Source organism: Ptychodera flava, chromosome 6 (genome assembly GCF_041260155.1).
Source record: "Ptychodera flava strain L36383 chromosome 6, AS_Pfla_20210202, whole genome shotgun sequence".
NCBI classification, from domain to species: Eukaryota; Metazoa; Hemichordata; class Enteropneusta; family Ptychoderidae; genus Ptychodera; species Ptychodera flava.
The window spans coordinates 9,888,760-9,916,255 of NC_091933.1; the positions used below are offsets into that span (position 1 = coordinate 9,888,760).

The following is a 27,496-nucleotide window of genomic DNA, read 5'->3' on the forward strand; positions in this document are numbered from 1 at the left end:
AAAATTGACTAACCGCCAATACTTAAAAAGGTAAAATATCAATATAATAGTTTGTAAAATTTACAAAAATACAGTAAAGACCTTTCAAATCCTTGTGTAGGCCCATGCTGCTAGATTGTCATCGGTTATCTAATGACGGTTGAAAAAGACGAAACAAACAAAATGAAATTCAAAGTCACAACAAAATATAGATATAAAAGCTCATGCTATAACCAGTATCCAACCATGTTTAATTTGGATGGGTATCATGACAAGGTTTCCAGTAGGATATATAACTGGGCAGAATTTTAAAATACAGGGGAGGACACACGAGAGGCTGACGGGAAATGTGTCAGAGAGGGTGTTCGAATCCGGATTTTGCGTGGAAAATTTTGAGAGATTGATGTGTGCGACGATGCAGTCTGGTGCTATTTGAGAGGTGTCTTAAATTCGTTGTTTTACTTCTAAAACTTAGAACAATCCAAGGGGAGAGCACGAGTGAGGGGTGTGCCCCTATCGCATCGAACATTTTGAAAAATTGATGTGTACAATGGTGCAATCTGAGGGGTGTTTCAATTTATTTCGCACCAAAAATTGACGAACTCCCCCTTCTCTACATTTTTAGCAACCCACTTGTAGCTTTCTTTTTTTAGTGACCCCCTCTGATTCCTCCGACACCCCAGGCCGTAAATAATGACGGCTCCCAAACCTCAGGGTATTACCTAGACTACAAGATTCAGTCGTATAGTTAAGGTTGGAGTTGGCGAAGACGCATCTTTCAATCTAGGTAACCTAGGTAACAAACTAGATAGTGATATATTTCTCTTGAAGTAGCTGCAACAGTACGTATGAGTATGTATGCTATCCCGGTGACTTATCTGGTACACACGTGATAAGAGCTAGTCAATTTGATTCTGGTCCGAGAAAAGAAAGAGTTAACCTTTTTATGTGCCTGATTTAGCCACGTCCAAAGGACTAAACATGTTTGGTTTCCCCATGCCAGTATTTGAAGTAGTATAAAGTTGATTGTCGGGAAGGTAGTGGACGTGGACAAAATTAGGAGGGGTAGACTGACATTTTTGCAAAAAAGGGTGCAATACATGCATTGCAATTTAGATATACCGACCCACATGAATGAAAACAGTTGACTTTTAATTTGTTAGGTCTAACTTCCACACACCCGTGTACAACCATACATTCACGATGGAAAAGGCTTAGCACAATGGGATTATACTGTTAATATTTTCCCATTCGTCTTTATTGAATTTTTCTGTACCCTAGTACGTCTTCATATCAGTGACGTGAGTCCATACGTTGTTCAGCTTCGTCACTGATGAACATATTTCTCTGTGAACAATTCTTCTATAGTGAAGAAAAAGGAAAGCGTAACATGTAAACACGTCAGTGTCTCCCATCAGAAATAGAATCCCTCGTTTCTTTTAACAATGTATTTTATATGCCATCGTTTGTGCCATGGTTCTACTAGTCTGTACCATCATGTGGCTTTAGTTTTAGTTTTCAATACAATTGAAGTCTTCGTCGCAATTTGGGTGATACGGTCAGAAAATACTTGAAGACATTGATGTATTTACATGTTAAACTTTTTTTCTTTTTCAAAATGTTACCAGGTCCACGATTGGTTCATATAGTTTACAGTTTCCCTGCAAAGCACTAGGTGTAGCCTAAAAACTAGATATCTCTCATAGTACACGGTCGTCTGTCATATTATCTCGCCACGCAACTTTGAAATGATTTCATACTAAGTTTCGTCATCGTTTCGGAGGACCCCATTAATATCTGCAAAAATGGTCTTCCTAATATAATAAGCGGTTTTTAGCTTGATTTCACCATTTAAGAACATCTCCGAAAGCGCCCGACTTTTTGATATTCAATTTGTAAATGTTTATGCTAATATCCTGTGTGATGACTTATGTGTTCACTAGGTACACTGACAACCCTGGTTAATTATCACAACTCTTTAGAAAACATTTCCTACCGGTAACTCAACAAGCTAAGGATTGTTATTCTATTAAACGTAGGCAAACTGATCTATCTGACAGAGTTCTGAAATACAAACATCGGACTAAGCTGCTTCATATTGCCATGTTTGTTAAGAAGTTCGAACTTCGCAGACATATTTTTTTGAATCAACAGACTGTTTGGTCTGTGTACCTGAGATTGCTATTAGATGCAGCAAGTAATTCCAGCAAGTCTGGATTACATTTCTATATTGTTTTTAGTCGTAACTTTGTAACGTTTTGAACTGTATACAACGTGAAATCTGCCTTTCTTCTGGTCTGCTTCCGTCACTCCAAACAGTTTCTCAAACATTCCTGGGCATCCTATTGTTCCACTTTCCGCTCAGATCCCCTGCCCCCACGGTAAATGCGATTTTGGACGCGGCCTTGCACAAATGTGAAGTATTTCACCAATGTAGATAGTAGTCGACCTTTACACGTACATGCCTCGTGCATCAGAAGTCTTGTCTAAACACGAACAGCCCACCAAAGCGCATCGCTGTCAGCGTTGCCGTGATTTACAAGTGCCCAATCTCTTCTTGGCTGTCGACTTGCTTCACTGCGATAATTATATAGGAGAGGTAACATAGCCGTAAACATTGGCCGCCCAGTATGACCTACGGCAAAGCATCTCAAAACGATGCTGAATCGTTGAAAAAGCACAAAAGTGGTTTCTTTGTGAAAAAGAGTACAGCTTACATTATCTGTCTTTCGTTCATATTGGTGCTTGTCGGGGTCGCCTGTTTGTTCTACTTTGTACCCGATCGCGGTACATGTGCCGATTTGGAAGATAATGAGGACAATGGTCTGCCTCCGATACCAGAAGACTCATCCGATCCGCCTGATTTGGGACAATACGATGGCAGACTGCCTGACACCATTATTCCTATCAACTACTGGCTAAAACTTCAAGTTTATCTGGACGTGGCGGATGGTGCGAGGCGGTTTGAGTATGATGGTCAAGTGAACATAACACTTCGTTGCAGAAAAGCCACCAAGACCATAACACTCCACCATCGAATGATTGACGTTGACCACAACTCTGTCACGGTGACCAAGGTGAGCAGCGGTCAAACTTTGACAGTAGTCAATATCAGTTCAGAAGACCAATACGAATTCCTCACTATTCAAACAGATGAACTCCTGGAAGAAAACAACGAATACTTGTTAAAAATTTCCTTTATTGGATATCTTGGAGACACTATATTAAACGGATTCTATAGAAGTTACTACGATGTGCAGACAGACACAGGCGTCGAGAGAAGGTAGGACTTTTCAACAGTAATATTGCTAGGCTAGGCAATGGTTACGTATTATCCTGTGACACCAGTAGTGCACAGTATTGGCTGATAACGTTTTACCGACCAATAGTTTCCACTTTGTAAATCTGGTCTCATGAGAGTTTACTTCAATGCACGCCTTACTTTCTATTACAGCATGGCTTACGTCATTTCCGATTGTTTATATCTTTATTTTGTCATTAGGAGTGAGTACTTTTTAAATGTTTGGATAATTGAAACACAGGTAATGCACAAATAAGTTATTACATGAAACAAGACACAGCCATGGTCCTCCTAGGGCCCTACACGATTTCGTGTAAGACACCGGTTAATGATTCATGATACATGGGTCATTTGACTGCAAGTGACCTTTTTCGAAGTTCAAGAAACATTTAAGTTAATTGAAGAAGTATGAACATTTTCTACGATTTCATTGATACTTAGGAAGTCACTATTTCAATTCTGTAGTAATTAAATAAACCATGTTTGAAAACACATCTTCATCTATACAAGGCGACTGTCACTTGTATGATATACACTGGCTTTCAGTTCGTCTGATTAACAGCGTTCCAGTGTTAGAAGATTTAATCTAGTCTGATAACGGTGAGATCCATTGTATACACATTGACGCGTTGATTAGACGTCAAAGGAACATGCAGGTTTTTAATATCTAAAACCAACTTGAGGCCGAGGGAAAGCCGTTGTCATGAACTTACGGCATATAACGTCGAAAATTTATAACTGCTCAGTGACTATCATCTTACAGCTATAGCCCTAACTACGAACCATGGCCTACTTACATGCAGTATCCAACGTTAAAAATCCTGATTTGTGTTGCAACACTGCTCGACTTTGTTGTTCATTAAAGGCCAGCAAAGGAAAGTTACACGTTTTTTTTTTTCACAGATTCTATATAGCCTTTAATGCATTTACCTTGATTCTGTGGCCATAAAAGGTGCATACGCTGCAAGTTTTACCTTCGTGGGTGCTGTTTAAGTTGCATTTTTATGTTGCATATTACTGAAGTTGTTGAGAATCATATGATTTGTATAAATGGCGTACTCTACAAAGCTCAGTTACTTTGAGTTTGCTATTTGTATCGTCGGCGTATGAACAAAGCATTTACACCGATAAGAAAATTCCCTTTGGCAGTAAAGCGCATCTCCGAGTCGCAATGGTTACCATGGTGCCGCAATAGTCCATCTCAGTCTCCATTACTGCTCTGTTATCGCTGTGTAACAACCCCTACATAAGTTGTCCGGGGTACTTTAAACATTTACACTTACTGATCATTCTCTGTTGTGGTGATTTGTGGAGAAAAGAATTCTTGTCGACTATCGGTCATTGAGCTGCGACAGAAACCTCAGCGTCCTGGGCCAGTTATAAGGCAATATCTTAAAACACCTGAAACACTAATAAATGGCCGCTTGCTCACTATAAAGTCAAGACGGCGACGCATATTGATTTGTTTGACTGACATGTAGCAGATACCATGCTTTAAATATGTCAATAAAGGAGTAGGTAGCAAACCAACGCTTTATGTGTTACAGAGGCAGCCAGACACTTTACTTCAGGAAAATGTAGACACAGAGTATATGGCATGTAAACATAGATATTTTGGAAAAAAATAAAGTTTGAAGTGAAGTAAAGTGAATGTTCTCCGCAACCGTTCTTTCGCTACGACGACAGAAATTTCCCCTATCGCCAACTGGTGTTCCAATCTTATTCCCAGCCAGAAAACTCCCGTTTACCCTCTCCCCATCTAAAAAGCCTCCTCCCTTCCTCTTCACAACATAGATTCTTGAGCTTACTTCAGAAGCTATTCAGCGTGCTCTCTGCAACACAGTCACGTAAGCTTGCCCCTTCGGAAAACCTTCGAAAACTACAGAATCTTCCCCCTGCCCGCAAGGCCTCTCCCAAGCTATCCACTGAATAAATTCCCCTCTATGATAAAGAATTGTCATATGTGAGAGAAAAAATGCTCTTACGGTTGCGAACATTTAGTTTGAGAAAGGTTTTGTTGGCTGTCCTTGACAACTCTTTCAATTTACCGTTTCTATATTGACTTTCGAAAGAGACGTGCCGTCGATGCAGGTGCGTAAATTCAAAAAGATCACGGCCAATATCTTTTATTTTATTCATGCTGTATGGAAATTTGGAGCTGTAACTTCCGCTGAGCTAATTCACTGCACGTAACATTGACTTTGAATACGCGACTGTGCCTTTAAAGAACCAGTACCTGTCAGAGTTTTTCACTGTTTTTTATGTGTCAATTGCAAGTGTTTTTTTCTACTCCCGAAGGGGAGTGAAATAAGAAACTGTAGTTGAGAGAAAGAATAAAAAATGACATTACAACACAGAAGTCTACCATTTCATTTCCTACTTGTGTACGAAATGGGACACTACTGTTGCCCATGACAAATATTCCACTCGTATTGCAATGAAACTTACAGCATTACTACAAGACGGTGATTATCCCAGAGTGTAACGATTACTACTTTCAATTGATTTTTTCAGATGGTTGGCGACAACGCAATTCCAGTCAGCCGCTGCTCGTAAAGCCTTCCCGTGTTTTGATGAGCCACACTTGAAAGCAACTTTCGACGTCGTCCTAATCCACAGACCATCTCGAACGGCACTGTCTAACATGGAAGAAATCAGACAAATTAGTGACGGGACATGGACGGAAACTCACTTCAATACCAGCGTTGTCATGTCTGTATACTTGGTGGCATTTCTCGTCAGCGACTTCGAAACGTTAGAAATGTACACAACTAAGGGCATTTTGGTATGTTGCGCATATAAATTTCTTGATGATATGAATTCAATATATGAATACAATATATCATTTAGTGGATAGAACAGTTAAGTGAGTTGTTATCGACTTCGTTGTTTCTCAGCTCCCATCACAAAACTACCTAAGAATAACTGTGATGGTAATCCTTGCCACATGTTCCTGTCCTTCAAACGAAGCTTTGTGATCAGGTTTTTTCCATGACACCTGTTTAACTACCGTTGCATAGCATCCTTTTTGTCTGTTTCTATTTGTAATCTTTTTGAAATAATCACACCACGCCTAAGTTGACGCAATAAAAATAGAAACATGAAAATTTGATTTTGATATAGTTGACTGTTGAAACCAATGTACAAAACAATTCTAAATTTCGGATGTGAATTAGGCCAACGCGTACTTTATTCATTAACACACTACAACTATACCTGTATTCGACTGTGCATTCTTAATACACCATTCTCCATCATGTTCAATGTACAGTTACGAGTTTGGGCACAGCCAGAATACATCCATTCCGCCAATTATTCCATGTATGCAGGCGCCGAAATGTTAACATCATTTGCCGATATATTGGATCAACCTTACCAGCTTACAAAGATGGGTAAGACTTACTAAGTATTTCCTAACTTGCCGCATGGCGGCGCTTTGCAGCCCCTGGTAGTCTGTCGCGTCCGAGTGTGACATAAATCTGTGTGCTTGTAGATTACGACAACCTATTCGCAAGATTTGTCACGCATAAAAATTTACGAGCCTCAGCAGTCGAATTTTAGTCACTTGAAATTAATAGTGGTCATTCGTGATTTTTGAAGGAAGCACTGCCACCCGTTAGCATTTAAATGACGGTAGAAATAGCAATGAATATAGATATAGGACTGGAAATAACCATTACCTTGTAGACTTGTTACTTTATGACGATAGACCTTGCAAAACAATACCAACAAATACCAGCTTACTTTTCATCTGGAAAGAATTTTGTGGTCCCTGTGATATCATCCTTTTATCTCACAGCGTTCATTCGCTCAGTGTAGACTGCGTAAACTGCGTCCACTATAAGTTGTACTTATCGACTAGATGTTAAAACGATAAACATGAATGAATGTCTTATATTCAACCCTTTCCTTTTTTCCGAACTTGTGTGAAACAACGCTATTGTTATTTAACCAAATATAAGATGATATGGTGCTGGTTGCCCCGTTTAAAGATGAAATTTCACTCGCTGAATATTATCTTTACGCCAATACCAAACTATCCTCTGCTTTTAGATAAGTTTCCTCGCATCGTATGTTCGGAAAACGAAGGAGATGTACATGATAGGAGAGTTTGGGGCGGAAACAAGACGCGTCACGTTGTCTGTCTCGCACCATAAACAGCGAGGAAACTGAGGAAGTTCTTATTTTTCAGTATTTTGGATAATGTACAAAATGTTTTAAAAAAGAACAGAAGCATCTTTACCTTATCCTTCATGTGCCAAGGATAATTTTAATGACGGCATGGATATTTTAACATCGGTGTATCATTCACTGATTGAGAGTATCTTGATCCCGGGGTCTTTATATTCAACATTGTATCCTGGTATGGTAATATGAACAAAGTTGACGCGGGCCGTCATCCTGGCCGGAAGGATTGTTGATTCAAAGCACAAACAACTTTCTGCACTCTATTAAAGGTCCAAGAGCTGCAACTCTGAGAAATTTGTCCACCCTCAAGGTACCTCCAATTACCTCATGTATATAATTGCAATCTGCAAATTGAACGATATTGCCATTAACTATGCCTCAACAACGTTTGCTTGTGGCAGAATAGGCAAGAAATTGAACTGATTTTTGTTCATTTATAAATTTCCCGCCATTTTTCAAAATCCTGCCATATTATGTAAAAACTGGAGAAATTTTTGTCAAGGTGGAGTGAATCCCTTTCCCGTCCTTTCAGTGGGTTTCACCATGTTTAGTTGTATTTGTAAAGATTAAAATGTGTACATACACCATTTACGCTGTTTATCATGTAGCTGTATGGAGACGGCCATATTCGGGTGCGGCACCCGTTTATTATTTGTCTTACTGAATCCTCCCCATACAGTTCCACTCATCGGATAATTATACTTAAGTAAACATCTCTGAGTAAGAACATTTCTATGAACTAATTATAATCTAAATATAAACCCATGAAAATAATGCGAAAAAGTTGCAGCTCATGAAAAGCCATTCAAAGTTTTAAGGATCAATCACACCCGCTGCACTTTCAGTTCGAAACACTATATTTAGATCCACGACTCAAGGTTCCCCTTGTATAAACATTCCAATAAAAAGGTTCTTTCTTCCATCGGCGATTTCTGTGTTGTGTTGTGTTGTGTTGTGTTGTGTTGTGTTGTGTTGTGTTGTGTTGTGTTGTGTTGTGTTGTGTTGTGTTGTGTTGTGTTGTGTTGTGTTGTGTTGTGTTGTGTTGTGTTGTGCTGTGCTGTGCTGTGTTGTGTTGTGTTGTGTTGTGTTGTGTTGTGTGTGTTGTGTGTGTGTTGTGTTGTGTTGTGTTGTGTTGTGCTGTGTTGTGTTGTGTTGTGTTGTGTTGTGTTGTGTTGTGTTGTGTTGATTCAATGTCAGTCGTAATAGTTGGATCGTATACATGTGGTGGGACTCTGTAGCCACTACATGTTTAAATTTAATGGAAAATAAAGTCTTTAATTCAATTTTTTAATTTGAAAAATCTTAATAAGAGAGATAACATGTACATGTATTGTTCTTTCCGAATGCCCAAGACATGGCTGCCATACCACAGTTTAGTGCCGGAGCAATGGAAAATTGGGGTTTGGTACTTTATCGGGAATCAGCTATGTTGTACGACCCGACGATACACGCGCCGTCAAGACGTGGAATTGTTGCCTCGTATGTGGCCCACGAACTTGCTCATATGGTAAGAGATAATAGTCTTTTGATAATATACTGTTAGGTGGTTCACGATAACTCTTGAGTATACGCTATGGCTGACTGTTCAATATTGCTAGAAATCAACGGTAAAGTAAACAACGAGTGTTTCATGGACTCATGTCAATCAAAATAAACTTGACACAGATTTTGTTGACGGTTGCTCAGAAATATCTTGTTTAAGTTTTCAAAGAATCTCACGTTTGGTTGAACTTGGATCACAAAACGACGATTTAGAGGAGGGGGAGGCAATGTTTGGCACAGTTTCCTTGATTCAACATTGGTGGTCCTATACCTGACTCAGTTGATCTACTCGACACCTGTAAGAAATCGTGCTTCAACCGACAAACTGAGGGATCCAAAATTTACCACGCAAAGGGATACATATCATGATATCAATAGTTTCGCTTAAGGGTACTTTCGTATTCACTTCTATATTGGCAGTGGTTTGGTAATCAAGTGACAATGCAATGGTGGGACCATCTTTGGCTCAATGAAGGATTCGCAACCTTTGGAGAGTACATAGGAGCAGACGTGGTAGAACCCGAGTGGAGAACTGTAAGTGACACATTTTTTGTATAGTTATAGACAAATGCAAGGTGTCTTGGCTAGGTTCGACCAGGCAACACTTTCCGTAGGAAAAAAACGTTTTGTTTGTACATCAAAAGTCCGTAGAGGTACATTTTTTGCGACACCTTACAGGAGGAAAGAAATTTATCGTCTGAGTACACCTCGGCTACAAGTGATTACACACGCACACGTGAAGTCCTTTCCTTTGTGATTTTAAAACTCCGTTTACACTTAACGTAAGAATACTGATACCGGTATCATTTTATGAAGTACATCAAAATTTTTAAACACTCTTCCAGGTCAAATGTAGGTCATATTTCAATACATCTTGAAATAATGAACATCCGATCCGACAAACATTTGAATATCATTTTATTTTAGGTCAGCATGCTACGTGGGTAACATATGCGATATGATAGAAGTGTAAACTTTCATTACAGTTGTGTAAAGTGATGCATTGTCATCGCTAGGCTAATCTATAGAACTTTCAACTTGTCCAGAGAAACGTTTTATTTATGTGCACAATCGTGGCGGCATAACATTTTGCAGGACAATGCTACCGCTAAAAACGCCACCTAGCAGAGCTGTCTTTACCTGTTCGTTTTGCAACGAAATGTTGACTGAACGCTTACTAAATGATAATATTGACCCTTTTTTGTTTTACAGTGGGATTGGTTTCTGAGAGGAGCTATGTCTGGCGCGCTAGAGAGCGACGCCGTTTCAAGCACTTCAAAACCACTCATCAGAGAAACTGGCTGGCTAATTGAAGTAAACTTGATGTTTGACTCTATGTCATACTCTAAGGTAACCCATTATTTCTGAAATCTGTATGTGCTGAAAGTTGCTTTCTCGTCAATGATTTTTATCTGTACATCAACCAACATACGATATTGATGACTCTAGTGTTATCACTTCCTCGCTGATACATTTTTCATTTTACAGGGAGGCTGCATCGTCCGTCAACTGTACGCCTTTCTCGACAGCGATGTCATAAAAAATGGCATCAAGGAATACCTAGAAATCCACAAATATGAAAATGTCGTGACTGATGACTTATGGGATGCACTGACCAGAGTAAGTTTAAAAGATAAAATGTGAATATCAAATGAGCGGAGGCTTCCTAAAGTTGGCAAGAAAATCAATGCAGTACAGAAGATAATAAACATTGTTATCATAATGAATAGACTAGAGGAATTAAACTCTTTTTAATGAAGGAAAAATAACCGGTTGTGTCGTCATTACTCACAGATTCATGGCTGTTGTGACTGTATTTATGATTGAATGTTGACTATTTACCACATTGCAAGACACCTAGGCAGAGAAGGTCTATTTAAGTCGATTAAGGTAGCAAGAATTATTTCGAAAACTCTTCATTCGAATGTGCAATTTGTTTTACATAATATATGAACAAAGTTTTATACAAAGTTTGCATAGTGTATAATAGTTTATGCATCGTATTATATCACACACACGTTGACCATAGTCGAGAATTATTCTTCAAACTTTCTGCAAGTATTCAAAGATGTTAGCATGATTGATGAAAAATCTTTATCCCCGAGATATTTCCTGATGTTTTCAGATTTTTTTCTTATTGTTTCGGAGTAGGCTGACCGTGGCCGTGGAGACACTAACGTCAAACTCGCAATGGATACGTGGACGCTGCAACCAGGTCATCCAATCGTAACCGTCACCCGATCAACGTCAGACGTAGCTGTTCTTTCTCAGGAACGCTTTTTCAGCGATCCAAACGACAACCACACGGACCAGTGGCCTAATTTAGAGTAAGTGATAACTGTATTAAGGTAGCACTATTGAAAGATACGCTGATATGTAAGAATTTCGCTCTTACCCTCCATGTTGAAATCAAAGTATTCCGAGCATATGCTAAACAAGGCGTACAAAAACAACAATCATTGCAATTTTGAGAGATGGAGGGGCCTACTGTAAAAACTGTGCTAAGAAAATTAAACTTGATCCATGGTGCAGATACAACTTTCATGAAAAAATAGTTCACCTTTGTAACGCTTCTCTGCCAAACTCTCTGCTGTGATTCGTTAGTTTATGGTCACGCTGCCACGTGCAAAGAGCAAGTTGTCGGTCAACAGTTTCCAAAACTGTTAACCTGTTAACAGTTTGGAACAACTTCACTGTGGAAGTTTGAAAGCGCCGTCTACGCAAGCGCACATTCTAGAACGCATAAAGAAGACGATGGTGTCGTCTGCAACTGAGAGAAGTGATGATAGCTTCTCGATATTTTTTTGGCGAGAAAATTTGATGAGGTGTCACACAACACATCTTGACTGGCCATATTCAAGTACAGCATAAGTTTGTTTTCTCTCGGGCCTGAGAGTCGCCAAAAACAATCTGATACCCTCAGCCTACGTCTGCTTGAAACATATTGGTTTTGGGTCGACTCATGCCCTTGGACAACAAACGTGTGCTGTTACTCTCCTGGCCAGTTAATATGTGTAATAGTATATTGAAAGTCCAGTTACTGAAATATTTATTACGTTCACTACATATGATTTTGACAGATACAAATGGTACATTCCTGTGACATATACAAATCAAGACGATTGGCAGGAAGGACAGACTAACCCTCACAAAATATGGATGAACCGTGATTCAGGTATGTATGAACTGAGAGAGTAGAAGAAGAGACATTCCAAACGTTAAAGTGAAACATATCTGTGTTGATACTTCAGTATTACTGTCAGAAACGTTTTCACTGTAAAAGCTTGCAGGCGACGTGAACATTCCGATAGCCAAAGGCTAATCTATCCAAGCATCAACATTGAGTTGAGGTTTCGTTTTACAGAAGCTTGCTTGTTGGTCTTTCCATGTCCAAAACGGTAACAAAACGTCACAAAAATTCCTGGGCCAGTCATTTTAGCATTATCTTTATTGTGTGCTTGGGGGGGGGAAAGAAAGTTCCAGATTATGAAAATATTAATATACAAGAGTTAGTAATTGTGGATACATGTATATGCTAAAAGTTACTTAAGACATTGGCAAAAACATAACTGCAATTACTTTGACTTGAAAGCCAGAGATTGAACTAGCCTGGTATGGGTAAAGTTAGTTGACACTTTCTAGGCTAAAACATACGAGTAATAAATATACTGGTGTAATGTTCCGAGTGTACCTCTTATTGTACGTTTCTGTTAAGATTGACAATGATGTAGATATTGATTGTATGACTATTTTTAAAGTGACAACAATTGTTCAATTGTCCCTCGGATGGGACCCCATCTTAATCTTTTATTTGACTATTTCTTTTGCTTCAGCCGAAATCGATCTGAGTGAAGTGAGCAAAGAGTCTTGGATTCTTGTGAATATCAACAAGACGGGAATGTATCGTGTGACGTATGATGATGATAATTGGAATAAACTGGCTGCACAGCTAAAAACGAACCATCACGTGAGTTAGATTAATCTCTTGAATTTTATGTCGACGGCAGAGAATACATGTACTTCCGTTATATCGTAATACACCACTTTTGATATGATGATGATGATGATGATGATGATGAAGACGACGACGACGACGACGACGATGGTATGGTGGCGATAACGATGGTGGTGATCATAACTATAATGATGATTTTTTAATGACGATAATGATTATTAGACCTATTGATACCTCACTACGATTTGAAAATCCCCCTTCCTCTCACACGTTTTTCTCTCTTCTCAAATTCCAGCCAGCAATCTCCTTGCTTCCCCTCACACGCACTTAAAAAACTCTACCCGCTCAATATTATAAAGTTCCCACTGCGATCTCTTCGCCACATTTTCAACCTGTCGACAGAATCCCGAAAACAACCGAATTATTCTCACTGCCCGAATTAGTTTCATTAACTCTTCACTCTCGCAAAATCATCCAAGAATGCACAGCTGAACCGCAAAGTTCACACGTTAGCACAGATACAAGAACGCGTCTATTACGTGTAAATACCTCTCTGCGTGTAAAAAATCCCTCTACTACTTGTCGCGTCTGCCCCAGCTGGTTGGGTCAATGTCATCGCTCTGTATAAAATAGTCAAAAGTAAATGTTATATTTTCGTTCGAAAGAATGTGAACAACAAGAATTTACGTTGTTACCATTGGCGAGAGCGTAAATTCTTTACTTACAGGATTAAGAAAGTTAAAAAAAACAATAATGAGACTATTCACCTTACAGGTTTTTACATCACAAACAAGGGCATCGTTACTGGACGATGCATTTACTGTGTCGAGGGCGATGCACACAGATCACATCAACGCGTTCAAGATATCTGAATACCTACGAAACGAGGAGGAGTATATAGCTTGGGAGCTTGCTGTAAAAGCTTTGCCCTATACAGATCAAATGTTACTGAGAACCGCTGAATACGGAATGCATGAGGTAAAAGCATTTGTAATAATACACCTGTTAATAATATTGTTTGTCGTTCGAGTCAGACATTATTTATTTTGATTTTTGGAGGATCTTTAAATTTTGTAACAGACAATTGATGAGTTCCGATCATCTGTAACAGCGTTAATTTTGTAGTTTTTTTCGGCACGTTTTTCAAATGCTGTTTTACAGTTCGGACTTGCGTAACCGGTGGAGAAAGTCGATCTTTCGTGGTTAGTGAATGAATTTATATATGGATTGTATATCCAACACCAGTTGTATTTTTGTATCACAGTATCTGTATTTCCGTTGTGTAATTTATATGGACGAATGTAGTCCGAAATAAACAAGTATAATAATAAATGCTAGTTCACTCTAAAAGTGTGTTTGTTTGACTGAAATGATATTTTAGCTCACCAATTCCAGATACACTTTGGCGTGTCTTAACTTTGATTTGTTGCGTTTCTTCCCAGAACTATTGGCGATATTTGGTGTCCCCGACCTACGAGACTTTCGGGTGGGATTTTGAAGACAGTTATGCTCTCGATTAGTGAGTAGAAATGCATTATTTTGTCTTATTCACCGATCCACGCATCGAACACTCCCGTCTTGATATATGAGTATTAAGGACTAAAACGTTTACAATAATACTGGATGAATGCAAGAAGGCAAAAGCCCTCTTTTTAAAAGCTAGACTGAACGTGTAACAGCACTTCGTAATATCGCAAAGCTTTTCATTGTTATCGACTTGCATTGAAGGCAGATATTACTAATTACTGAAGTTTGGTAACGGAGAACTAGCCTGCTATGTGAACGTTCACTTCATCTTTCCCATTGTTTCAGTTTTCATCGACAGATTGCTGTACAGACTGCGTGCAATTACAACCACAAAGACTGCGTTGACCATGCCTTACAACTGTTTGATTCGTGGATGCAAGCGCCAGAAAACAATTCGTGAGTGAAAACAATTACACGGTAGCACTGTTTTGTCTGAAGTTATCAATATACCCTTGTATGTCAATCATAAAATCTAAGGGACTGGACACAAATTACAGGGGGGTGGGGGGTGGGCCGGTGTTTTTTGGGGGTGGGTCGCCATTTTTCGCGCAAGCATTTTTGAAGGGTCATAAAATTTTGTGCAAGCCTATGGGGGAGGATCACCTTTTTTATGCATCAAATCTGAAATTGCATGTGCACGTATTAAAGAATATGGAATACTGAAAAAAGAAAAAATGCCTCCTGGCACTTTCATTTTCTGTCGTTTCCATTTTCGGCGCGCCCTTTGGCCGCAAGTTTAAGGGTATAATAAACAATGTATTGATGATCCAAGCAGCCACATTGATTTAAGTTGTCATGATTTCTACTTATCCAACTCCTCTATTGTACATATAAACTGTCCCCTATAATGACGCTTTCAATAACAATTTGGGAGATCACTTATTTAATATCATTCTCCCATTGACAATCCATTGGGTATAGGTCGGTGTCAAATGTTCATGAAGCTGTATGTACATTTTTCATTTTTTGAGAACATTGACAGAATAGAAACTATTCAGAATAGTGCAAAATCATGTCATCAATAACAACTGGAAGCTTCAGGTCGAACAACTTTTTAATAACAATTTAGGATCAGATAACCTACGAGTTATTTGTAGTTTCCTCATAGCCTACAATGTATAGTGAATGGACAATCGGTGAAATTTCAAAATCAAATTTCTTGCACAACCATTGACTTGAAACCACTCTAGTCTAATCATGAACATTAATACTAATAATTAGGTGTACATAAATGCACAGATTTACCTAGTTTTGTATTGGAAAAAAATATTCATAGTTTCATCATAGGCTGCCATGCATAGTGAATGGACATTATCGATGAAATCTAAAAATTACATTTTTTGTACATGCATGCACTTTTTACCTGCCACTTCAAGCAAAGTACATTTACATGAATTATCACACACTTATGATTTGATATTTTTTCGACAAAGCGTTATATCGGCCGCATTTTGCCTTCCTTTTGGGAGGGGACTTCAAAAGTATAGCAAGTCAGAAGGAGGTCTTGAACACATTGCGTTTTTTTTTTGGGGGGGGGTATTGAGTAACAGGGGAGGGTCACTTATTTTCATGCACGGATAAGGGGGAGGGTCACTAATTTTTGTGCATGAGTTTTTGAAGGGTCACTATTTTTGATGCAGCGGTTTTTCGAAAAACACCGGCCCACCCTCCCCCTGTAATTTATGTCCAGTCCCTAATCATTTGAAAGTTGACCGTGCATAAGAGCTAAATCTTCGCGACAAATGACCTTCGACAATAACGAGACCAGCGGTTCGATTCTTTTCATTTGAAAGAAGTGTAGCAAAAGCAGTACGTCTGATGATGAAGTGTTGGCGGCTGTCGATAAATACAACCTGGATTTCTCAAACTCGGGCAGCTAAGTACAGTTTAGCTCTCGAGCGATCAAGGTCTTAAATTTGAATATCTCTTGAGGATCTCTTCCTTTATTCACACCACTGTCCCTCCCCAGTCTTCGCAGTAATATAATCATTATATTTACACACAAGACGGCAGGCTTTCGCCATATTCGAGAATGACATCATTTACATTCCAGTCACAACAAGGAAACCCCTCACATTCCAGAATTCCAGAAGAGGTGAAGGAAGAAGCATATTGCGCTGCAATTCGTAATGGTGGATTGGAAGAATGGCAATTTGCCTATCAACAAATCAACAGTAATAGCAGTGAACGCAGTCTGTTAGAATCCGCGCTAGGGTGCACCAAGGATTCCTGGCTTTTGCAAAGGTACAGATATTGGTACTTAAATAAGCTTTTGGATAAGCCTGTTTCTATCCCCTTGGCTCGTCTGCCTGATTCACCCAGCGCTGGAAAGTCTATATCTACGTTTGCATCTACTTGACTCTGCAAGCCTTTGTGTCTCTGTGTCAATCTGTTTCACTTGATTTCTCTCTGTACGTGTCTGTCTGATTCATCCAACCTTTGTAGATTTTTTTGTGTCTGTGTATAAATCGTCCGAACTTTTCACTTTCTGTAGGTATATGGAAGAGTACCATGACAACAACGACGCTGCCACCGCTATTTCAAGTTGTAAAGATAAGTCAAGCCAGGGATTCTACATGGCATGGATGTTTACACTTACAAATTTTGACTCCCTGTTCGAAAGGTAAGCCAAGCTGAAATATTGAAAAAGATTAGTCAGTCATGAAGCCAGGAGATCATTTCGATTTGTACCGGCATATCATTATTTAATGTGTACAGGTGTGCATTAACAAAACAAATACTTTGCTGTATGTATCTCACCGACTTTCTTCTTCTTTCAGTTATGAAAGGTTCCTCTGACAGATGCTTGAACTTTGCATGCTGCTGGTAATTTCGTTTGAGAGAGTTGTCGTTTTCATTGCGGAGTGTTTTAGCGACTTCGTATGATACAATTCCCCGGATGTCAAAATTGTGAACCTATGAAACAAAAGTGTCATCCGTTCAAGTGTCTCTAAAATTGTCCTAACTTCGTTCCGTTTGAGTCGCTCAGGCTATGTACGATATACACATACTTTTTTCCACAGGTACAACGTGACTGCCTACACTATAGTCTGGGACTTTGCTCCTTGGATGAACACGGAACAAGATTTGGAACAAGTAGGTCTCAAGTTTTTTTTTCAGTAAAACGATTACAGAAAGAACATCAGTTGTAAACGCGCAAATGACCTGGAAATGTTGAATAGCCGGTTTCTTTACCAGATCAAATGATTTAAATAACACTTTTCACGGCAAGTATGTATTTGAATCTCTGTACTTGGTCACAAAATGTCGTCTGCATTTTTTAAAACCTTGTTTCATAGCTGTAATGTAATGTAACGTGGCAGAGATCCCAGTGGAGGCCATGATGTTTATGAGCAGTAGAAAATAATATCCGTGTCTGACAGTAACCTTGAATATTTGGTGTTTCGTTTGAATTTGATATAACTGTGTACCGTGGTGTATATACCAACTGCGTGAACTTCAGACAATGCCCTGATGAAAAATAATGATCCTCCCCTAAATTAGCATAACCCTTAGTTGTATCTACTCAGTCCCTTATTTCAATTCAATTTATTTCCCCACTTACCTTCAGAATTGTTTAGCATGTATTCATGTGATCATCGTCATGGCATTGCTGTATCAGTTTTTAACAACTTTCTTTGTCCTGTGTTTTCAGTTATTGCAGTTTGGACGGAAGTACAACGACATGCCTGAAGTAGCCGCTGATGGTTTTTATAGCGCCAAGACAACAATTGAAACCAATATAGATTGGATGAATAGAAACCACGCCAGTATTAAAACGTGGTTAGCAGACGTAACAGATAGAATAGGCCTTGTTTTGTAGTTTAATTATTAAGTCTTTATCCGATATATTCGGTTTACAAGTTCAAAGTACTTGTTCAAAGACAACTCTCTATTGTCTATGATTTGTAAGTATGACGTATACAGGTATTCCCTGACTACGTGGATGCTGTCTAAGCCCTGTTATCGAATTTCCATCACTCCATACCGGTCAAAGAACAGTACGTTTTAATAATAACAAGACCTAGTGTATTAAGAAGACTAACCTTTTCTTACGTTCTCATACGGAAAAAAAACTTTCACTGCTGTTTTGATTGACAAAATGACAATAAAGCAAAATTGGCAAGAAATATAAACCTCCCTTTAACTTAAAGTTACGTTTACTAAATGCAGTTAACATCTAAGGAACTGAAAAACACGAAACTTTAAATTAAATTGTCAGAACTGTGCAAAGGATTACGTAATACTAACAAGAACAGTGACTACCTATGTAATTACACACTAATTAATTAAGGCGGATTTCCAACAGCTTAGCGGAGTTTAACTGCCGCTTCTTCAATGGTAGACTAACGATAACTATTCTTACATCAATGGTTGATTTGTATGTCATTTATAGTTACTGGGGTATTAAAATTTTAAAGTTTGTGTTTTATTACAATTATGGCTGATTTTTTTCATATATGTGGATAATGTTACGTTTATGTTAATTTTATTGCAGTTACGGTTGGTATTGTATCTATGGAAATTATTACATTTGGCGATTGGCATTTAAAATATTACTTATAAAATGACCTCTTTTTTTCTATTATGTGAAGCAACTTTTAAACCATGAAACTACTGTTAAAACGTAAATGATATGCGAGATAAGTAAAGGGTGAAAACACACTTCATTCAGGTTTTAGAGACAAAAAGAAGTAACTTATGCTTGAGATATCAATAAGAGTTTTCACTTCACCTGTTAACCGCGATCTGTTATGAAACTCTACGGAGACGATCAAACAGTGCATATCATAAGTGAGTACCTTTGAAGTAAAGACGCTACTTCATCTTCCCGACCGACGCGCTGTCTGCTCTTATAAGGTTTCAGATGAAACTCGTTTATGAGATTTCTGAATTCAACGGAATTGATTGAGTTCAGGGATCCAAATATAACATGCAGATAAACGTCGAGAAAGCCTTCAACGCTAAATTCAAACAAGCTTCAATTAGGTCTATTATGTACTCTACTGCATGAAGTATGGCCAGAATTATGTGTATTCATTTAAACTTGCCGCAATCAAAAATAAATGCCGTACAACCTCTTGACAATTTAATCGCATCTAAAGGCTTCTTTAAATCTTTCTTATATATTGTCCATTGCTCACGAGCGGTGAATATTTAATCAAAGACGAAAGAACAAACCTCTACGTTGTTAGTTGATGCCAGTGTTGCAGGTTTTGCCAGCACTGCCGCATTTAATGTACCGTACAGTATAGAGTACACCTCAGCAAGAATGTCTTACAATCCCAGCGATTGGTATATATACCTCGACATTTTTACCAGTGCACTTCGTATATCGAGTGAACTGGTCATAACTTAATGGAAAACAAGTTGCTTGAGCGGTTTATCGTTATCGAATCGTAACATTATATTGAAATTGTTGCCCGAAATATTGATTTTCTATAATTTGGAGATTGCTCGTATTTCAACTGTATCGCGACTATAGCACTGATATTTTCATGTCTTGAAAAGCGGATCCTAATATATTCGCCATCAATATACTGATATACACATATTATAATGTAATATGTAATATGTACAATTGTGACATCGGATTAGATAGTATTTTACACTCTCAGTGAGTCGTAATGCCTCTTTCAATATGTAACACTATCACATCATAAAGGACACAGGATCTGTTTGACCGAGCACTGACATTTTGGATTCATAGTTCCATCATTCTCAAGGATCGTGTCATAAAATGTCCTTCTTATTAACGCTTTAACCTTACACAGAATTCTGATCTTTCAATTTCTAATCTTCAAAATGTCTGCATTTGAAAACTCATTGACTTTGTCAGATACGAAATTGCATTGTATACTGCTAGAAGATTGGATTTGAACTTTAATATTGAATCGTGCGCAAGGTCACTTGGACTTGTGTAAACATAACGCAAAGACTTTAAGGTACGTTGTTGTTCAGATTTTCTGTTCACCTAAGTCGCCTTGGAGATATCAATTCGGATGTTGTTCAATCATGGGTAAATAGATCTGACTTCGTTTTGTTCGATGCAAAGTCAATCAATTTCGAAATATTCCGAAAGAGCTGTAAACGAAATGGCTCTTGGTGAACGGGTGCTCTCTGTATATATTTTCGGTCTACAAATTTACTGGTTTTGGGAGCTCTACTTGCTCGAGGCGTGTACTAGCTGAAATATCGTCTAATTTGAGATATTGTTAGCCATGACAATTTAGAGGGTTATTTTCGCGCAATACTTGTAATATATGTCGAGCCATTTATATTCATTATTTCCCTAATGGGCTGAAATAGGTCTACTTCCACCTACTCTTATATTTACTAGAGGTCGGTTCTGTACCTGCTTGCCAAGGGAGCATTACAAGTTTTTTTCTAAACTTTATCAGAGTTTCGTGTTTCCATATCGGTGCAGATGATCATACTAATGTCTTTTTTACTGTAAGGTACACCAAGCCTCAAAGACTGTTAGAAAGGTAACTGGAAAAAAACTTTTCGTGGCTAGAACAAATTCTTTTGATTGAGTAGAGGAACATAAAGCCCTGCCGATAAGTGATACGAACCACCTGTGTGAAGTTCTGTTTACCAAAGTCAATCAACGTCGAAAGGAAAGGAAAGGCTTTAATTGTCAGAGTAGTGCATAAGGAAATCGTAATACTATCAACTAACAAGAACAGCGAGTTCCTGCGTAATTACAACTTAATGGGCAGCTTAATAGATTTTAACTGCTGATTCTTCAATGGCAGACTAATGAAGATTCTTTAAATACTCTTTCATAAAACACAGTTGGAACTAATTTGGGATAATTGAGTTTCCATATTATTCAAATTTCTCAAAAGCGTTTGGTGTCATATAAGAAGAAAAGCAGATAAGATTACATTTGTAGATTAAATCGACATTACGTCACCATCCAATTATCCCAAATTAGTTCCAATCGTGTTATAAATGGTTGATTTGTATGTCGTTTATACTTGATTCTCAAATTAAATGTTATTTGTGGTGTTTTTATTACGTGTATGGCTGATTTATCATATTTTTAGATAACGTTAAATTTATGGTTGACTTCATCCCAATTACGGTTGGTTTAAATCTATGGAGATATTACATTACGGCAGTTTACAGCTGCCATTCTTTATTCGGGCGATGACAGGGTATACTGTCTATTCTCAAGTTTTGCTTTTCTTTAATGATTTGGTTGAAGATGTATTCTGCTATAGAGCAGTTATAAATCGCACTCTGTAGTTTGACAGTATGCAATCTCGTCGCGTCTTTTGTGATGCATGATATCACATATCATATAACTCCTGTCACTTTTTCTATTATGTGAAGCAACTATTACAACGTAAATAATATGTTAGATAGCTAACAGGTGAAATACCCATTTTATTCTGGTTTAAGAGACGAAAGGAAGCAACGTATGACGGAGGTGTTGCCAAAAAGTTGGTAGAATGTACTTCGGATATTTAGAGATTATTTAAGCAATAAAGCACCCACAGTGATGGTATACCACGAGATTTTGACCAGTTCACGACATATATGTACGGGCGATAGCAAGTGCATTTATGAAATGGACTGGTCGCTGGGTGTGATTTATCACTATTATATCATAACAGTATATTGGAATTCTGGGATAAAATGTAAAAAAAATTGTACTTGCTGAGAGCTCGCGCGTGTGCAAACCGTGGTCTATCGCGAATACACCACGGTTCTTTTCACGTCTCGACCAATCAGATCGCTGCGTTTGCGCCACCAATATACCGGTATGATATAATTATCTTTATAACACGCCCGCGTGCTCATTCCATGTCGCAATTCGCCAGAAAACGTCAAGTGACAAAAATATAGATCAATCCCGAATCTAGTCCCCAGAGACTCGAAAAATTGACTTTAGAGGGTATTTTGACAATTTCTAAAGGGGTATACGCTCATGTTACCGTACGATGAGTGTCATCTGCTGCTTTGAAGCAATTATGGCGGATGGGTAGATGGCGATTAGCGACGAGTTTCTGACTGTAGGAACAATATGTTCCTTTCCAACAGCGCGGGAATATGAAGAGCTCATTGACAACAAAGATTCAAGTGAAACCAAGGAGGTCATTCGGTATGCTAAGGACATTTTTCGCTCCTTTTTATGAAGAAACTGAATCTACTATTACCACCGTGGAGAAAATACTCAGTAAACGTCAAACAATGTATTTCTATCGTGCATATACATTAAAGCATGTGTTGAAAACAATAACAATAGATTTTCAATGCAATTTGGAATTCCGTAAAATCACACCAAAGAGGCTAGGTGAAGGAAACTTATACATCACCATTCTGTCTATGATGAAATACAATAATTGAGACGAAAATTACAAACCTCAAATGAATACACAGATACCAAATTATTTCAAATCAAATAAAGGGATAAATACATAGTGTTGGGATTTAAGTTCAAGAGTTTTGGGAAATGTTCAATGGCTGACAGAAACAGCAAGAAACTGTATCATATAATGAAGTCTTTATTACCTAGAACACAATCGTTCTGCTTGCCTTCAGCGATGGTATGGCAGCAACGGTAATGGATCACTCCGTCAAGCAGCAGGACTTTCCAAATGAATCAGGCTCTCGAGTTTTGTTCATATAGAGATGCTTTATTAAACACAAATGTACAACACTTCAATCCTGTGATCACGGAAAAAAGAGACACTGCATATAGAAAATGCTAATCATAAAATATGACGCATGTTTACTGTTTTTAAATTCAAAACACATCGTTTTCCAGCGTTATCGATTGCAATCCACTTGACGTGACATATCACACCTGGCGGTACGGTTTACTTCCGTAATACGGAAGGGTCTGGACAAATGTATTTATTATCAGTACTTTGCATTTCTTCATCTTTACATATTTTGCACATTGTTGATATTACAACTCAAAATCGTGTGAAATGTTGTCAAAGTCGGCTTTGTTTTCTAACGTTAAACAACCTTTGACTTTAATTTGGAATTAAACGATGTATTGTTGTTCATTCAATTATATAAGAACCATTATTTGATAGATTGATTTTAGTGCGAAATATATACAATAGATACTCGGAGAAATCATAGATAAGGAGTTATGATGTTTTGTCAATTATGCTCATCTCGCTGGTAAATTGACATTCATTGGTTACTCTGTGAAGTAAACATATCATATCCGGATTTTCAAGAAAAGCTGTTACATGCCATGTTAGTATGAACAATTCTCAGTTTCCAGGTCTGTCAGTTTTGGCCGGTGACTTGTCAAGAGTAGTTCCCAATTTACAACACAGACCTGAGTACATATGGGCAGTTTTCGCACGGAAAAGGAACGATATGAATATGAATACACCCTGCAAAGTGTTAGACACAATAAAGATGTAATCAAGAATATCGGACTTGACAAACCCGGTAACAAAACCTGTGCTCCAAAACAGACCCATGGCAGTGGACATCTTCATGGCAAAAAACCACGTTACGAGTTCCGTAACTCTGATGCCGAATCTTTCTCATTTTACTTTCTCTCCTGATAAGTACAAATATAGCCAAGCAAAAGATAACAGTATTGAAGAGAACAATACCGCCGACCGGTAGCAGAAAAGTCACTATAAACGGGACATATCTTCCAATCCAACAAACTGTACCTTCAGCATAGCCTATACGGAGCTCCGATGTGGCAAACCGATCTATCAGAACGCAGCACGCTGTAATAAGCAAAGGGATTAACCATGCATATATGCAATAGTATACGAATATTCTACCCTCTTCACTAGACCGTGACTTGTATTGAGAACGTAACATGTGGATGACATCAAAGGCCATTACACTCATCCAAAAGAAAGCCGACAACCACGCAAAGTGCGAGAGGACGGCTGTAGCTAGACAGAGTATTCGCCAGTTGATTCGGTCCATGACTGTTACGAACAACAACTGAGCCAGAAGAAGAGCCAGTGATACGTTCAATAAGATCTTTCCGGGAGAGACCTCATTTCTCGGAAAATAGAGAGGGTCAGTGTTGTAGCACAAAGGCAGAGAATCGAGAGTACACAGCCACCCAGAGATAGAATATTTTTCAAACCCATCTTAGAATGGATGTCGTACACGAATGATGTCTTCTGAACAAGGCAAGCGATGGCAAACTTGCCATTGTCAGACAGGAAATACATCCCAGGACGAACCTTGTAGTGTCCCACCAATGTGTTATAATAGAGAAACTCTCCCTGAATTTCAAACAACTGTCGAAAAAGTCGAACGCTGACACCATTTAAACACTGTAAAAACTCTTCTGGGCGTTCACAGATATGGATGAAATTAGTTTCGACCTGCTTCATCTTGTTGTTATAGCAACGTTTCACCAGAAGGTATTGCGAAGTATCTACCAGAGAGTTTTCTACTGATGAAACCGTACTTGTGTTTGTCGCCGAGACATTACGACTGTCTTTTACCGCAGTCTTTACAATTTTCCCGTTTGTACAGAAATTCTCTTTATGAGGCTCAATTTCTATGTTATAATAATCAAAATCACCAAAACGGCCAACTATCTTGTTTATATCTTTGCAAACGGGCGACGAAAGTAATTCTCTGTCATAATACTTCGCATAAATTATCGAGACTGCATGTGCAATTGTTGCGTTAGCTTGCACCGTTACATCGACTTCTGCCGATGTCAAGTTGACCGTTTTATTCGAAAAAGTGAACTCGTTCACTTGATGTAAAATTTCATTCAATGAACATATACTAAATTGTGTGTAATCGGCTGAGGAAATGTGTACCTGAAGTTTCCACTGTGATATCGGCTTCACCATTGTTGAGTTATCAAATGTTGTGTCAAGTAACGGGTTCGGTGCGTCAGACACACAGTGGCAATTAGCTGCAGCACATGGATCACCCAGTTTTAATGGATTGTACACGCAACACTCATGTAAGATATCAAATATTTCGTTCTCATTGCAAGGTCGCCTTTCTTGAGATATGTATCCATTCAAGTTTGCCAGATGTCTTAGGTTTTGCTCGCCGTTTTTATTGAAATCGAAAAGAAATGTAAGGGCAGGGGACATACCTAAACCTCTGTCTAAATTTATCCCACACTCTAATTCATATATGTTGAGGCCATTACAGAGGGCACAGTGTATGTTTCTAAAATGTACACTTCTTTGAAATGATGGCTTGTGTACAATAGCCGCATTGCCCGCACATAACTGTACGACATCAGGATCGGTTACGACTGGACAGGACTCGATGACATGTATACAAGGTTGAACACGATGAAACTCATCAAGTGGAGGAAGTGTAAGTAGTCGGCATTCATCGGAGGATACCAAGAATTGAACAAAAGATGGTAATTGGGATATTATATCGGGCCTTAATGGGAGCTCTGCGGTACACTCCATGACTACAGTGGCAAAAGTAACACCTTCTGCACCAACATCGTGGCATTTAGCGCAGTAGATATTCTCATAGACTCTGCCATCCGGACCAATTACAGGTGTGATGTATAAGATGTTATCTCTGCGTCCTACAAAACAAATAAATGAACAGATAATTGTTTACATGGCAGACGTATGTATGTATGTATGTATGTATGTATGTATGTATGTATGTATGTATGTATGTATGTATGTATGTATGTATGTATGTATGTATGTATGTATGTATGTATGTATGTATGTATGTATGTATGTATGTATGTATGTATGTATGTATGTATGTATGTATGTATGTATGTATGTATGTATGTATGTATGTATGTAGGTAGGTAGGTAGGTAGGTAGGTAGGTAGGTAGGTAGGTAGGTAGGTAGGTAGGTAGGTAGGTAGGTAGGTAGGCAGGCACACATCCTTGTGTGTGTCCACGTGCGCGCGCTTTTGTTTTCATGGAACACGATTGGAACTAATTTGGGATATTTGGATGGTGATAATTGGATGGTGAAGTAATGTCTTTTAAATCTGCAAATGTAAGCTTATCTAGCATTACACACTTGTTTTTATGAGTAATTTTTAATAAATAACATAATTGCAACATTCAACTATAAGACACCTAACAATTTTAAGAAATTTGAAAAATATGAAGATCCAATTATCCCAAATTAGTTCCAATCGTGTTATGGGTGAAATGCTCTCAGTGACAGGCGATTAATGTTTTGTGTCAGTGATACGATCATGTTCGGGAATTACACTTTTTTGATTCATTGTGATGTATTGCAGATTACGCAGGTTACTCTTTGTGGTTTACTCACGATGTAAGTTGGGATGAGAATTAGAAAATAAATCACACGATAACTTTGTCGTAAGGGGGTTAAGAGGAGTGCCTTATCTTAAGAGGAGTGAGTGCCTTACCTTTTGTGTCTTCACATTGTTGTTTGACATCTTCATCTTCCCATAGTGATGGACAACGATTGACAGTCCATACATCATAATCTCCAAGTGCAGGCATACAATAGAGCATCTTGTCTTGATTTGAAGTAACTTCATCGTCGTGGCCAATGCATACGTCTATAAAGTTGTGACAGCAGTCATTGCGTTGTAGGCACGTAGTGTGACAATTGCACATTTTGTACTCATGCTCGATAGCACCACCAGTGGTGTTGCAGACTGACCTATCGTGGATAGAACACGAGTCAAGCCGTTCGGGGTGATCTGCCCTTACACAATACAACGACTCAACGTCTATGTATGGCTTAAGATCTCCTCTTGCGATATTGATATTTAAGGTAGAAGTTTCGTCCGGTACTTTTTCAGTCCTATTAAGATCGGAGCGAGTTTGAATTTGGGCTGTCGTAGGCATTGGCCTGAAATCTGATACGTATGTTGGAGTAGACGAGTGTCTTGCTTTCAGCTGACTTTGCTTCGCTGCTTCTGATGATGGCGTGGTTTTTGTTTCTGAGCGTTCTAATTCTGACGAGGTGTGATTTATTTCTCGTGACAAAAGCAATAACGCTATCAACAAAACCTTCGCAGCCATTGCTGACAATCTGCAACATCAAAGAGAGAA

The 27,496-nt window shown here is 38.5% G+C and overlaps 1 protein-coding gene across 1 annotated transcript; it reads left to right on the plus strand.

The window, feature by feature from the left end:
- Positions 1-2,459: 2,459 nt before the first annotated feature.
- On the plus strand, positions 2,460-18,930 carry LOC139134791 (aminopeptidase N-like). The gene is made up of 17 exons (XM_070701852.1): positions 2,460-3,262; positions 5,795-6,065; positions 6,552-6,672; positions 8,821-8,975; positions 9,431-9,544; positions 10,223-10,360; positions 10,499-10,630; positions 11,162-11,337; positions 12,091-12,185; positions 12,844-12,977; positions 13,740-13,943; positions 14,408-14,484; positions 14,778-14,888; positions 16,575-16,736; positions 16,987-17,115; positions 17,516-17,588; positions 18,148-18,930. The coding sequence occupies exons 1-17, from the start codon at positions 2,610-2,612 to the stop codon at positions 18,313-18,315; spliced, it is 2,913 nt and encodes a 970-aa protein (XP_070557953.1). The 5' UTR covers positions 2,460-2,609; the 3' UTR covers positions 18,316-18,930.
- The last annotated feature ends 8,566 nt before the right edge of the window (positions 18,931-27,496 follow it).